This window comes from Chelon labrosus, assembly GCF_963514085.1.
Source record: "Chelon labrosus genome assembly, chromosome: 2".
Lineage (NCBI taxonomy): Eukaryota > Metazoa > Chordata > Actinopteri > Mugiliformes > Mugilidae > Chelon > Chelon labrosus.
This window is the reverse complement of record NC_140338.1, coordinates 7,316,102-7,331,510: the sequence shown is the minus strand read 5'-3', so window position 1 is coordinate 7,331,510 and position 15,409 is coordinate 7,316,102. Positions and strand designations below refer to the sequence as shown.

At 44.4% G+C, this 15,409-nt stretch overlaps 1 protein-coding gene across 1 annotated transcript; it reads left to right on the top strand.

Moving 5' to 3' along the window:
- Window positions 1-14,118, top strand: cyth4b (cytohesin 4b). The gene is made up of 13 exons (XM_084563351.1): window positions 1-162; window positions 2,650-2,732; window positions 2,855-2,919; window positions 4,678-4,744; window positions 5,574-5,692; window positions 5,932-6,012; window positions 7,832-7,944; window positions 8,220-8,368; window positions 9,598-9,709; window positions 9,953-10,029; window positions 11,646-11,717; window positions 11,834-11,988; window positions 13,146-14,118. Exons 1-13 carry the CDS (start codon window positions 144-146, stop codon window positions 13,225-13,227), a joined length of 1,194 nt encoding a protein of 397 aa, XP_084419477.1. The 5' UTR covers window positions 1-143; the 3' UTR covers window positions 13,228-14,118.
- Window positions 14,119-15,409: the final 1,291 nt, after the last annotated feature.

Here is a 15,409-nt window from a genome sequence, read left to right as displayed (position 1 = left end):
GGCATCAGCTTCATGCAGCTTTTTAACTGCACTGTGAGTCCAAGCAGCTGCACAACTTGATATCTTAATCGACTCTACGACTCAGCTGTTTGGTTTCTGACACTGTTATTATTTTCTTTTCTTTTTTTCCTTCTTGGATATAAATGACCAATTGCCAAATGGGTAAGACTTTACTTTATTCTCCTCCCCTTTTATTGATTGTTTAATATCTTATTATAGATATTCAACTTTTGTTAATGCTCAACTTTGAATATGTGTTCTAAAAATGCTCTATGGTATTGTTTTAAAACAGATATCAGGGATTTAACTGCAATATTATGTCCTGTGTTTTGTCAGTTACATGCATAATTGTCACAATGAGGTGTTTGACTATCAAGTATGCTTCTGATTTGGGTGTCTTGTCTAGAAAAAAAAAAAAAAAGAAAGCGCATATTTGGTGTTAAATTGCACCCTAGCTGCTTGTCATAGAAGCTTCCAGTTTTTCACACTGTCAGCTGTGATGTGCAAGTTTTTGGTCTGCCGTTTAACATCATCTGCACCCTGTGGTGGATAAATGCACAGGAGGCGCAGTGTGGTACTAAATGGGGAAGATACGCTCACACCCGTCAGGACTGCACATCACCGATAATAATATAAAAACAGAAGTAGTTATGTTTGGTCGGCTTTGGACGTCCAAACAGTCAGACTTTAAAGCCACTCTATTGAGCTAGTTAAGATTAGATAAAATAAGATAAACCTTTAATTCTATATTTCAGGCTAAACCCAAAGTGTAAATTGTTTAAATGGGGGGGTGGGTTGTGATGCCTGTCAGCAGCTTTGTTTCACAAGATGTGTAAAGGAAGGGTGGGGAAGTGGAAGTCCTGTGGTCATATCATTAGCAGCAAACATCTCACATATGTGTAGAGGAAGTGTTTGCAGTATTTTTTTTGTACTCTCTGCGTTTTCTTTTTTATGTATGGGGATGAATCCTGAAGGCATCTTTTACTAAAACAAAACTGTAGAACAATCTAGGATTCATCATAGATAGGCTACGTTCATCAGCCCACTCCTGCCCAGAGTTCAGTGACAGTCATCGCTGATTCTCCCTTTTGAACGTCAGCGTTGCTTGTGAGATGCTGCCTCACCACTGAGCCGAGGGGCAACGTTTGCGCAGCAAATGTTGCCTCACGATCAAGCCGCGTATGGGCGCTTGAGCATCGTTGCAATGCGGGAGCTAGAGTTACAGGTGACACGCTTTCAGACGCCTGATCTGCTGGTTCTCGGCTCGGGGCGTGAGACCGTAAGATCAGAGGAGTCAGCAGTTAGGAAGGATACTCAGTGTTGTGAAGTCACCCCCCTTTTCAGTGAGCAGTCAAAGAAAAGAGAAGTCCATCCTCGGCCAAACCCCTCATGACTTCTGTCCGCACTGATGTCATAACTGAAGATGTGGGCTCGCAGAATGACACTAAGCGAATACACACATCAACCACAACGTTATGACCACTCACGGGAGAAGTGAATAACAATGACCATCTTGTGACAATTCAGTGTTGTGCTGGGAAACGTTTGGACGTGGCATTCATTCATGCGTTCATGGGTGTTACTTAGACATGTAGTTGACCCACCTAGACCAGACCAGACTAGACCAGACCAGACACCCCCACCCCATAGCAATGACGCTCCTTGACCCGGGCAGCAGCACACACACAAAAACGCCTTAGGAACAACTCAAAAAAACATCTGTGGGATGATCTCCTCAACCCATAGGACCCAAAGGCCCCCCACTAAGAACACCCTGTTGCCAGACACCGCAGGACGCCCTCAGAAGGCCCACGTCCATTCTCTGATGAGTCACAAGAGACCTACACAAACGTGGGAAGGTGGTCATAATGTTACGCCTGATGGGTGTATGTGGACCTTTACTTTTTCACCTAGCTGACTCACAGACAAACGTCTCTCACCTCTAACAAACAAACCTGAACAAAGGTGGTTCAATCGCCTTCGACCGCTGCTGTTCAGAGCTAAAGAAAGTGCGTCTGCTAAATTTATTTCGCCTTCCTCACACTGTTTAATGCGACAGGAACTGAGTCCTCGTTGCTGCAGCATCACGGCGAGAGGAACTGTGGCTCGTCGAGGTAACTCTCCGGTGATGCAACGGCTGATGCGACGGAGCCCGAAAGTGTTCTTAACAACTGATTCCTGTAACGTGGGACAGGGGGGCTTAATGTTTGACAGAACGTATTTGAACACACATCCATGGTTTTGTGTGCACTCGCTGCATGTGTGGCCTTTTCAGGAAACATATTAATACACCGTGGTGATAGGTATCGTTCGCGAGAAAACCACAACACCTGTCTCGCATGTTTTCCAGTGAAACCTCTTTTCTTTTTATGCGGTGCGAATAAACAACACACACACACACACAGGGGAATATGGAAATGATCGAGTCTTTGTGCGCCGTCACAGAGATGTAAGGTGAACTCCCTGATTCATTGACTGACTGACTGACTGACTGACTGAGCGCCATCAAACTGAACTGTGTCATTATTTCAAAGGAAAGTGCTGAAGGAAGGGAAGTCGTTGGGTGATTGATTGTATTTTTTGAGAAGTGGAACTAGAATTCCTGACGAATTCGAGTTTGACGTGCCTGCTCCCTTGTTCTTCGTGCAGTTTCCTCAGATTTCACAGCCGACGAGAAGATGGAGATCGAGAACATCAAGACGTATAAGGAAGACCTTCTGGATGATATCCAGGTAACACACTCGGCCAAATACCACAACATCCCGTATTGTTCATGTGTCTCTGGTCTTCGGCCTGTTGCTCCGAAGGATACAAACGACTAAAGACCTTTCTCTCGCTTTTCTGCCCTATCCAGAAGTTAAAGAATGAGATAGACAACGTCATGGCGGAAATACTCAGCTTCGAGTCTGCAGAAGAAAAGTAAGTTTCAGTGGGGCGGGGGGGAATCCCTACGCGCACCTCACCGACCAGAATTTCTTTTTATACACCATCCCGCTGTTTAGAACGCCCACTAAATGCTCCTGCTGCACAGATGCTTAAATGTCATGCGTGTTTCGGTTTCACGGCGACTTTCCAGTAATCTTCTCCCAGTCCCATGTTACAGTGTGCTGCCAAAACATTGTTTGTTCTGCTATCCCAATTTAAAATGCCAGTTGGGTTCGTGTAAATGATTGACATTCCACTAGTTCATACTGGCGGGATAGCACCGATACATCTTTGCCAAGGGGCCTCCAGAGACTAGGAGCGCCACTAGCCCCTTTGCGATGTTTGATGTGCAGTGGAAAATCTTTATCTGTCAATGTCTGTATCACACTGTGCTAGTGCTATTAGCACGGCCAATACCGCTGTGGTGTAAAGTGTGAAGTGTGCACTGTGCTGCGTGCACGTCAGCTCCAATGAGTGACTTGTGTGGTGACTGCAAGATATGATCACGGCAGCGGCCGCAACCGACGCTTTTTTTCCGGACCAACACCTGATAATCCATAACAAAGATAACGGACGTTTCCTCACAGCGCTCCACTGATAAATAAGCCTCGATAAAACGCGCGATCCTGCTACGTAGCCGAAGGTCTAGGCCAGGGGTGTCAAACTCATTGTAGTTCATTAAATGTTTACATTAAATGTTTACATTTAATGAACTAGTGCAATTTGAGCACAATTTTGCGAATTCACACTGCGGGCCAGGTTAGACCCACTGGCGGGCCACATTTGGCCACGGGTGTCAAACCAATAAATAGCATAATAACCCATACTTTCCCTTCGTTTTAGTGCAAAGAAGAACAAGTACACTATCACAATGTCCACATTTAAGGAACTATCCTTTTGCAAAACATTTAATGAATAAACTGAATTTTTTTAAGATAAACAGGTAACGTTTCAGCACATTGCTACCATCTATTGTTTAGTTCCAGGTCTCAGTGTTTCGCTCTGTCCGCAACTCCTAATAAAAAGTCAGAACAGCAGTTACTTTGAGTGAAAATTTTCTTTTATGTAGTTTCCAAATTCACCTAGTGGGCCCGACTGAACCATCTGGCGAGCCGGTTTTGGCCCACGGGCCTTATGTTTGACAGCCCTTTTCAAGGCCGTCAAGCACGGATTAGGTATTTAGTCTGAAACATGTTAATCAATGGATAAATCATTCGAAACTAGCCTCATGTTAACCGGATATGTCCCTTTTTTGATTAGAGTTGCAGATTATGACTGTGCACTGACGCATTCAAGAGTTGCTTCCTTTTTAATTCTAGTTAAACGGCTATGGTTGTCAAGGCGAATCTCCATTTTTTTAAATATCCAGACAATCTTTCGGAAATATGTTTAAAATATTAATTTTTAGTGGTTATTTAATTTTAAACCAGCTACAGTAAAGTAATTTCTTACATTTGGGGAACTGTATTCAGTGTAAATTTTCAGTGAGTCAGATCACTTCAGCTTTATTTGGCTCATATCCATATTCAAGGACTTTGTGGTCTGCGTTTACCCCATACGAGTGAGCACACTTGGAGCAGTGGGGAGCCAAGCAAGGCACCGGGGGAGCAGTTTTGGGGAGGAAGGTGGTTCAAAGCACCTCAGCCAAGGACGCAGTGGGGATCAAACCAGCGACCGCACAGCCCTAAAGCTGCTCCTCAAACCACAAGTTCTCCACAATATACTCACCTCTCTTTGTTGTTTTCCTTTCAGCAAGACTATAGAGAAGAGCAAACAATTCTCAAATGGGAAGAAGAAATTCAACATGGACCCCAAGAAGGTGAGCTTCGAAGCACGTATGTGCCGAGCTACAAATATCAGCAAAGCGTTAACGTGTTGCAGCTAAAATACTCTGCCCAGTGAAAGTCTAACTAAGACGTGACCCGATGCTATTCTTGAATGTTTTCAAAGAAACTTCTTACATGTCACCGTTTGGGCTTTTTGAACCGGCAGCCATCAGCGAGCAGTATGTCGCCGTGTGTGGACTTCCTCTAACACCCAAGCCTGAGAACTGACACTGAATGCAGGCCCACAGCGCTTTCTGTGGTTTTCTGCTTGTTGGTTTAAACTTATCAAGGTCGAGAGAGCGAATGTTTGCAACAGCAAAAGTAAAAGCGTCGCCATGGTGGCGTTTGTTTGAGGGTGAACTAATTTTCTGTTTGGTGAGATAGCTCGGTTGATTGAATTAATATTCGGATGTGACTTCACAGTCATTTCCCCTTTAAGGCAACATGAAGGCGTCGGGTTTAAAGTAATTTGGAAGAAAGGTTGTAGGGTATATGTTGTGTGTGTGCATAAATGCTATGTATTTTTAGACATCCCTTTCCTCTCTAAGCTCGGAGGTGGAGCAGAAAGAGGAAGAGAGATTTGATTTTAAGGAATTGGAATTACAGAAGCTGCAAGCTCGCACTGTTGGTGCAACTGGAGATGAGATCATCATGAAACTAAACACATTTTTACCTCTACGGACATCTGTGCGTTAATGCAAGCTTCCTGTGCACTATGTCATAAAGCGGAACTGTTTATTTGCATGTGTGCAATAGCATGTGAAACAAAAAGCAATAAAAATACTGCCAAAGCTCACACTGGTCAACAATGTTTGCGTGCAGGGCATCAGTTACTTGGTGGAGAACAAGCTCCTGGACGGAGGCGCCCAGTCCATCGCCGAGTTCCTCTACAAGGAGGAAGGACTCAACAAGACGGCCATCGGTGAATTCCTTGGAGAAAGGTGAGGATGCGGAGGAGAAGAAGGAAATAATGATGGGTGTTAACAAGAAAGGGTGAGAAAGAAAGAAAGAGAAAGACAACGAGACCTATGGAAGAAAGAGCGAGGCGGTGATGGCGAGTGGGGGAAAGGAAAAAAAAAGTAGTAGCAAGATTAGCAGGGGGGGCTTTGAAGAGTGGTTTCACTGTGAAAAAGTGAAGACCGTGCTTTGGTTTCATTGGTCTCCAACCTCCACCCCGCAGAGAGGAGCTCCACCTCCAGACCCTGAAGGCTTTCGTGGAGCTGCATGAGTTCTCCGATCTCAATCTGGTGCAGGCCCTCAGGTCAGAGCCCTTTTGTCTTCACTCCAGAGCCTGTAATATGTGTAGTGCCTTGTATAGGTGACGACGGAAAAGCGATAAACAAGAATACCATGAATTGTGTTTAACAATTACAAACGATGTGGCACGTGCAGAAAAAAGCACGACTTGGACAAGCAAAATCTGATATTACACTGGAAACACAGGTCAATCAAAATGTGTCCACTGAAACTGTCACATGTAGGCATTCAGAAATGAATAAGAAAACCACATTTAATGACGGGGTCTTTGCACGATCAAGTCTCACCACTATCCAGCTACCGGTTGGTGCAACATGATCACATAATCCAGTCAGAGTTTCTGAACACTGACTGTACAAGTTACCAGCAGCCTACTTGTGGTGAGTTTCCACAAGCAGTGTGCTGCTCACCCTGAAATGTCAGCAGCTCTGAAAAGTCATACACGACCCTACCTGTGGTGGCGACCGGCAGACTTAAGTTACCTGCTCGGTGTCAATCGACAACTCATTTCATGTGTTGTCGTGACGCAGTTCGTGGTTTTTGCTTTGTAATCTTGATGCAAGACCACCCCATGCTTCAGGGCTTATTCCGTCCATTTTGCGTGTTATTTAAAAGAAACAAACAACAAAAAAATGTATTCAAGGACAAGTAAAATGTGCTATGTATGAGCAATTCTTTGAAATCGGGCAGATACAATTCATTTGTAGGTCTACACTAATGGGCCACAACATTAAAACCACTGAGAGGAGAAGTAAATAACACTGACCATCTTGTGACAATACAATGTTCTGCTGGGAAACCTTTGGACCTTTGGTTACTTAGACATGTAGCACCCACCTAGACCAGACCAGACACCCCCACTCAATAGCAATGACACTCCTCGATGGCAGCAGCCATCCCCAGCAGGATGCAGACACACAAAAACACTTCAAAAAAACACAAAGAACAGCACAAAGTGTTGATCTGGCCTCCAAATTCCCTAGATCCCAAACTGATCAAGTATCTGTGGGATGATCCACAGAGGTCCCTCCCCTCAAAGGCCCTCCACTAGCAACATTCTGTAGCCAGACACCACAGGACACCCTCAGAAGGCCCACGTCCATTCTCTGATGAGTCACAACTGTTTTGGAGGCAACAAGGGGAGACCTAGACAACATTAGGAAGTGAAAATATACAATAATGTGACCCAAAACAAAGAGCGCTCCACAAGTGAGACGTGTAGAAAATGTAAAGGAGACGAGGACAATTTCATGTTTGTTGTGGTTTCGCAGAGGTTTCTGACAAATCTGAGGCGATGTCGTTGGCATCATATTGATGCTATCTCGCCGTGGTTACAAATCTATATCAGAAAGTCTGCACCTTGCGCTGGGAGTGTAGAGAGTGAGTCATCACAGGAAGGAAGAGACAAGGTATTTTGGCCTTTGGCGCCATCGTTAGCGTGCTAATACGCCAAAGTGAGATTGACAACAGGGTAAATATCGCTGCTGCTTCACACGACAGCGCTAGCATTGGCTTCGCGAGCATTTTAGGCAGTAGCTGATGGCACAAGCGCTGCTAATCAGTCTCTTGTTAGTCTAAATCACTGAAGAAGTGCACAAGTATTTCCAGTAAACAGGCCTCTGTGGGCTGATCACATGTCTCGCTAGCTGCTCAAATAAATACGGCAAATACGGCAAATACAGCAAATTACGATCATGAGGTGGCTTGAGTGCAGCTTTGACATCTGTGACTATAGTTTGCATTCTGGTCACAAACCTAAATATACACCTGCATGGGTTGCGTGCGCGCAGTGGTCTCATGTTGCTGTGGTGTGTATGTGACAGACAGTTTCTGTGGAGTTTCCGTCTGCCTGGTGAGGCTCAGAAGATCGACCGTATGATGGAGGCCTTCGCCACACGCTACTGCGACTGCAACACTCACGTCTTCCAGTCAACCGGTTAGTCTCTTCTTCATGTCTTTGCTTTGTGTGTGTGTGTGTGTGAAAGGCACGTGTTTGGCAGTGGATGTTTGGAAATGACCGCATCGTCTGTGCTTTTTGACTCTCGTTTCTTCTTTTTTTTTTCTTCCTTTTCGCTCATCTTTGTTAATTCTGTTTTTTTTTTTTTCTTGTCAACTACATCACCGAAAAAATCTTCACCGGAATCGCTGCGTTGTGCTTCCTCTTATTCGTGTTTTCTGTGTGTGTGTGTGCATCTTCCCTCCCAACGCCAGACACGTGCTACATCCTGTCTTTTGCCATCATCATGCTGAACACCAGCCTCCACAACCCCAACGTGAAGGACAAGACCACTCTGGAGCGTTTCATCTCCATGAACAGAGGCATCAACAACGGAGAGGATCTACCTAACGATCTGCTGTCGGTGAGAGATTCCAGCCAATGCCTGTTTGCAAACTATGCACTAGGAAGTGATAGCCCAGCGGTAGCGAAGCTAAACAATTCCACTCCTGCCTCTAGTAAATAGCCACCAACATGCAACATCTATTGCAAGAATGCAACCATCAACGGTGCAGTATTCTTGCTCATTATTTTCCAACGCAAAATGCAAATTCATAAATTTCAGCGTGCTGTATGTCACTTTAACAAACAAAAACACCAAATTGGTTTGTCTTGCACTTGAATTTACACTTTCCCCAAAGCCCAGTCTTGTACGAGATGTTAAAACTCTAACAAAAACACATCTTCAGGTTTTTAAAAAGGCTCGATGTCTTCCTCATACGGTCAGGCGTGGTGGACTGAAGCGGTCATTTTCCAAACAGGAGTGAGCAAACTGTTTCCAGCTGCAGATCACATTCACATTTGGCACCGCGGGTATTTATGGCAGCATGTCTGTAGCGTGTATCTGGGACTGACTCAGCGTCCGTGTTCATCGTCATGAAGGAGCATTGTTCACACTGGCTTAGTGTTATATAAGATATACTAAGACGCAGGTAAAGGACAGATTCAGAGGAAGAAAAATAAAATAAAATAAAATTGCAGGATGGAGAGATACAAAAAGAAAGCCAATTAATGCAGTACTAGTATAATAACCATGGTGGTACAGATGGGTTATTTCTCTGACTGATAATCCTTGATCGGAAAATAAATTCAGTTTTGGTTTCCTGAGTACAGGTCTATTTAAAGGCTGCGCCGCTGGGGTGCAGCCTTTAAATAGCCTTTTTTGTTTATAGTGCTAGGTGTTAAAATAAGTTTCAATTAAGTGAAAGATATCCGAAATGAATGCCATAATTACATGCAGTAAACTGAAAAAGTGAGAAAATAAAATATATAATAACGCTAACAGGCCCGGAGCAGCTAATAATAGGTCACAGGAGATCGTATGTCTCCCAGACGGTGGCGTTCGATTAAAAAAAATGTGCGAACACAACCCACTCTCACTGACAACACCTCATTATGAGTCACTCACACATTTGAATGTATTCTGGTGTTTCGGTTTGAATGGAGAGGGACATGCAAATATGACGGCAGCATTTTAGCTTCTAGCATTTTCTTAATTTTTTTGTTAACTGCCTCACAGTTAGCTGTAAAATAATTTCATCGCCGAACGTTTTTGTGTTTTTATTTAATCGTTTCACCTTCTGTCCTTCTCAGAAACTTTACGAAAGCATACGCAACGAGCCTTTCAAGATCCCAGAGGACGACGGGAACGACCTGACCCACACCTTCTTCAACCCCGACAGGGAAGGCTGGCTCCTCAAACTGGGTAAAAATGCCTCTCTAAGAAGCTCCCTGAAATGAAAGCTTTGCATTTGAGACATTAACACGGTGACGTGCGGTTGGCACTACGTTACAATTAAGCTGCCACGTAAAGTGAAAAACTGGAAAGTACAGAGGAAGCGCTGAGAAAATGACCCAATATTGGAAGATTGTCTTATGTGATTGCTTGCTAATGACACAACGGCCGTGGAAGGTTGCGTACATGACACTTTTTCCGTCTCTGTTTCAGGCGGTCGCGTTAAGACGTGGAAGAGGCGATGGTTCATTCTGACTGACAACTGCCTCTATTACTTTGAATTCACCACCGTAAGTGTCCAAGAGTGATCGTCACACAACCTCGAACTCAGTCTGAACAGCCTTAAAGTCCCTGCATTCATTTTAGTCCACATCACCAAAGTATTGTGTCACTACGTCAAACACACAACGTACTGTTGTGGCCGTTCATTGAGATAATTTCTGATGTCATTCATAATTCTTGTCAGGCATTCAGGCTTTTTAAGATAGAGTCTCTTTTTGAGTATGCCTGGGGTTGGTACGCACCATAGCTGACCTTCTGATTGGTCTGCTGATCGCCAATAAGATGGCTCCTATCCTTTGTCAAGTCCAAACTTCCTATGTTTTTTTATTTAATTTTTTTAAATAAACACAATTATGAGTTTTAATGCTAACTAGGTCTACGGATTTTTAAACTTTTTTTTTTTTTATGGGAATGGACTCCGGCATGAACTGCTACTCAAAATTTAAGCCAAAGCAAGTAGAGCTCCCCCTTGTAACTGGCTGCAGTATAGGTCATAAGCTCCGCCCCCTCCATGTTAGTGAATGGGGCTTGCTCCAAACTAAAACACTAAAATACACGTCAAATAAACATTTTCCAGGATAGTTTCTGTCATTTTAGGTAGTTAATATAATGTTGTTCAAGTTTCAATTTTTTGGGATCAGTTTCGTCTTAGTCCTTTGACGTTATTGAAACAGGATGTGACATAATGGGAACCACCAGTTGCCATGCCAACCGCTCTGAGCGTTGTAAAAACAAGGCAGTGTGTAATCCGACATTTCCTTGTCGCTGGTGGAGGCAGAGCAGAGCGTAGTGTTAAATTAAACGAAAACGTGAGCGAGTCTGACGGAAGTGTACCGTACAAATTTCAAATTTTCAAAGAAACACAATTATGAGTTTTAATTCTAACTAAGTTAGAAGGTTCTTTAAACATTTCTCTGGGGGAATGGACCCCTGCCCACATGCCATGCATACCGTGTTTGCCTAACCTAGCAACAGTAACATAGGAAATCGGGTCTTGACAAAGGTTTGAAGCAGACACAATCCAAACGCCAAGACAAGGTCAACTGGGGATGACGTAAACACTGCGACAGTTCAACATATTACATGACAATTAAGGTATTTATGAGCCCTACCATGCACTAGGTGATCATAGTGCTTGGTATTAATATGCTGTATTCTGTAGGTACGCTTTAGGAACACTGTGGCTCTGTATAACATGCCATAGCAATAACTGTGATTGGTCCAAAACAAACCATCTACCGTCAATGGTTTCTTTCAGTGTCAGCACCCATGATGTTCTCTTGTGCTTCACTTTAGAAACAATCCTGAGCTGATTTTGGCACATTTATAAGGAATTTTGTCGGCCTGATGACTTTGAATGGCTTTTAATCTTGAAAATGTATGATCACAACCTCAGCGAGTGCCCATCCTAGGTCCAAGTAGACCTTGAAACGCAACATGCATTTTCATTTGCAGTAAAGGTGCCTGAGATTGTAATATTCCATGTCATGTCTCTGTATCTCTTCTGCTTCCCCATTTTCTTTTAATGTTGTTGACGCCAGTGGCATTTTTATTCTCAACTCTTCCTTCTTGCCGTCTGTATACATCCCTTGACTCACTCCACCTCTTTTTGATCTGCCCGCAGGATAAAGAGCCCAGAGGCATCATCCCTCTAGAGAACCTCTGCGTGAGAGAAGTGCCATATCCTCGCAAACCGGTAAGATCCAGTCACCTGTGTTACCCATCAGCGCCAACGCAGTTGGGAATTGAATTAAACCGAAGCAGATGCACGGATTTACAGAGTCTCATGTTGATGTGTCTGGTGTCGTCTAGTACTGCCTGGAGCTGTACAACCCCAACAGTCGGGGGCAGAAGATCAAGGCGTGTAAAACAGAGACCGACGGCAGGGTGGTGGAAGGGAAACACCAGTCCTACACCATCTGCGCCGCCAGCGCCGAAGAGAGAGACTCCTGGATTGAAGCCATCAGGTGAGACCACGTAGGAATACACACAAATAGGAAGATGTCCGCAAAAACACAAACGTCACACATGAGAATACATGTGCTGCACGCCCACGTTCCTCTACTCGTGTCGGTGTTAACTGTGAGGGCCATTATTGGGTGGATTCAGCCACAACATTACGACCACTGACAGGAGAAGTGAATAACATTGACCATCTTGTGACAATTCAATGTTCTGCTGGGAAACCTTTGTACCTGGCATTCATTCATGTGAGTTACTTAGACTTGTAGCACCCACCTAGACCAGACCAGGCACCCCCACCCCATAGCAATGACACTCCTTGATGGCAGCAGCCATCCCCAGCAAGATGCAGGCTGAGACAGGTGATCCAAACTGATCAAGTATCTGTGGGATGACCCATAGAGGCCCCTCCCCTCAACCCATAGGACCGAAAGGCTTCGCCTCTTCCACCTACTGTCTTGGAGGCACAAGAGAGACTTACATAATATTAGGGCATGGCGGTGGTTTCAATGTTGTGGCTGGTGGGTGTGGGGACACAATGACTTTACAAAACTCATCTTCTGAAATGATGCTGATGGTGGTAAGAGTCATTAGGAGAGTAGACTGCTGGCTGAAAAATGCCACAATAGTGAACCGAAAGCAGGTAAAATGAAGGAAGTGCAGACGTACAGTAGGTGAGCGCTGCAAACACTTCTCAAAGCTCCGACAGTCAAACGTTAGCAATGACGCTAATGTCTAAATCAAAGACCCCAAATGAAAGTGAGCACTGTAATAAACTGTGGCATAAAATCCACAGTGGGACAGTTTCCAGTGCAGAACTGGTTTGCGAATGGTTATCCAAAGCTACATTTGAATTATTTTACCTGTTTATCTCAAACAAAGCCAAAAGATGGACGTGGAGCATTGACCAACAAAGAAAAAAGTTGTTCAAATAAATATAGTTCACACATCCTTTAGCAATAACATGCTAAAAGCTGCCAGCTGGTTTCCCCTGATCTACATTCGCTGTAAAATGATAAAAAAAAAAGGTGCCCACAAAGTGTATAAATAGATTTATAGACCCAGAGTCATACAAGCACACAGATGCACGATCAGACACCTGTACACAAAAACACAACTATTGCTCTCGAGGCCTAATGACACACATCTTTTCTTCAAACAGAGCGAGCATCACCAAGGATCCGTTCTACGACTTGGTCTCGGTCCGTAAGAAGAAGGTGATAAACCAGACTCCTCAGGACTGAGCAGTGCAGCGCCCAGCCCCTGCACAACCCCTGGGGGCGCTGCCCCCTCTTTAAGTTGTTTTAAACTCCTTGCAACACAGCCAAGCGAGGAGGCCCGGGCGCCAAGACTGAGACGCACCGACGGAGGTCACCTTTTGCTAAAAGAAGGACTTCTCTTTCCACTTCTCTTTTCACGGGCCAAGAAAAACGCAGCGTCTGAGCCGAAAGAGCCAGTGACTCATTTATGTCGGTCTCAGTCTCGAGCCGCAGAAGCACCGGCCGACACGTGTCGCCTTTTGCTATTTGACATGTCGTGGACTGAAATATTCTGTTTACATTTTTCTGCAGTGGCTGTTGTGTATTTATGCACTTTCTTCTCTCTCTCCTGCCGCGGACAGTTCGCTTTGTCGGTTCGTCCGAATTCGTCTCTCAGCTCAGGAAGTTAAATCAAGCTTGTGATGGCTCAGCTGTTCCACCGACGCTATAAAAAGGCTCCCCCGGCGCGTACACTCTTTTATTTTCACGGCTTCGTAACAGTTCTCACACGGCTCGAAAATGGACACTGACAAACCTAGGTAACAGTAACCAGCTTTGCGCACGTCTTCAGGTACGAGCTCTGTCACGTCGAGCGTCACGTGTGGTTGACGTTTATGTACATATATCTCGGGGAATATGTTGTTTTTAAGTCGTTTGTACTTTATAAAGTGACATTTTTTGAATTTCACTTAACCGGAAAGCACAGTGCAATGTGTGCAATGTGCATTAAATCCTCCTTATTGTAACTTTATTATAAACTGTAATGTTTGATAAATGATTACACTGTAACTACTGCATGCAGTACCTTACAGATTATCTCACTGTAAGTGTTGGATTTCTTATGTGATTCGTAAATAATTATTTAATAAAAGAATTTAAAAAACAACGAAAAAAACTCTTGTTGACATGTAGAGGTTGGATCCTGTTTTTAAGGTTCAAGGTCGACAGCTGTGTTTTCAGCTGAACGCACTCCGAAGCCATCCGGCCACACCCCACTTCCTCATATCTGCTGCCTCTGTGTGTGTGTGTGTGTTTGTGTGTGTGTGTTGATACGATTGGTTCGTATCTTGGCATGTACCTCTGGGGTGAAGCAACCACCTTTGCGGTTCGGGGTGATGTCGCTCGCAGGAGCCGCCCTATAATAGTAGCTCAGTCAAATAAGCGCAGGTCATGCACGTCCTCCGGCCTTCCTGCGTTTAAACACACTTCCACGCACGGCAAGCGTCATCAGCGGCCTGTTGTCTGCGTTGAAGTTAGATTTTAAAACCGTACACACGAAGCTTCAGTGACTTTCCGGCAAATGTGAAGTTTCTCGTAAAGACCTGACCTAAATCTAGATTATGCGACTGCGCGTTCGGCATGGGCGATCTGATTGCGCAGCCCGGCTAGATGCGGCGCAGTGGTTAGAGGGGCAGCTTTGGGACATGAGGGTTCAAAGGTTCGTATCGCCTGCACCCGTGGCATCTGAGGCACCCAGACCCCAAACTGCCACCCTGGGTGCTGCACAGGTGACAGCGTGAATGCATGCATGGGTTAAATGCAGAGAAATCATTTCCCCCTGCGGAATCAAAACAGTAAAAAACAGTATTTATTGAATGGAGCTCTGTAGAAACAGTTAAACTGTGGTTGCACAAAACCCAGACCTGATTTTACCTCTGAATTAGTTTTCAGGTGCAAATTGCCAGTTGCAATCAGTCTCGGTTGCATTTAGCATTCTGTATTTATTACCCTTATGCTCTTTATATTACTCCCTCCAACTTTACAAATGGATTTTGAATCTTTTGCAGTTTGGAGTCTTCTTTTCACTGGTGGATTCCTTTTGTATGTCTTAAAGCTGCATTACTGCACCTGCAACTTGTTTTCTGGTATAGTTAGAGGTGCATCGTCTCCGAAGTGTTTTGCATCATCTGTATTGTATTGTTTGTCTTTGCACAGTTGGTAAGGTTGCACACATGCACTTTGCATACTACTACATGCATACTACTTTAAAGTCCCTTGTACTGCGCTCAGTCCTATGTACTCACTTAGCTCCATGGTCCTGGAGGAGCGTCCTCTCATCTCACTATGCTCTGCGCCCTCTATATGTGGCTGAAAAGACAAGAAAAACCTCTTTGACTTTGACTGGACTTTGATATTTCGTCATGAATTAACTTCTCCTTCACGTGGC

What these genes read in the sequence shown, in the direction of transcription:
- cyth4b (XM_084563351.1), top strand. An exon ending in GGTGAATTCCTTGGAGAAAG is followed by an intron (nt 5,693 to 5,931) that starts GTGAGGATGCGG and finishes TCCACCCCGCAG; the next exon opens with AGAGGAGCTCCACCTCCAGA. An exon ending in ATTACTTTGAATTCACCACC is followed by an intron (nt 10,030 to 11,645) that starts GTAAGTGTCCAA and finishes ATCTGCCCGCAG; the next exon opens with GATAAAGAGCCCAGAGGCAT.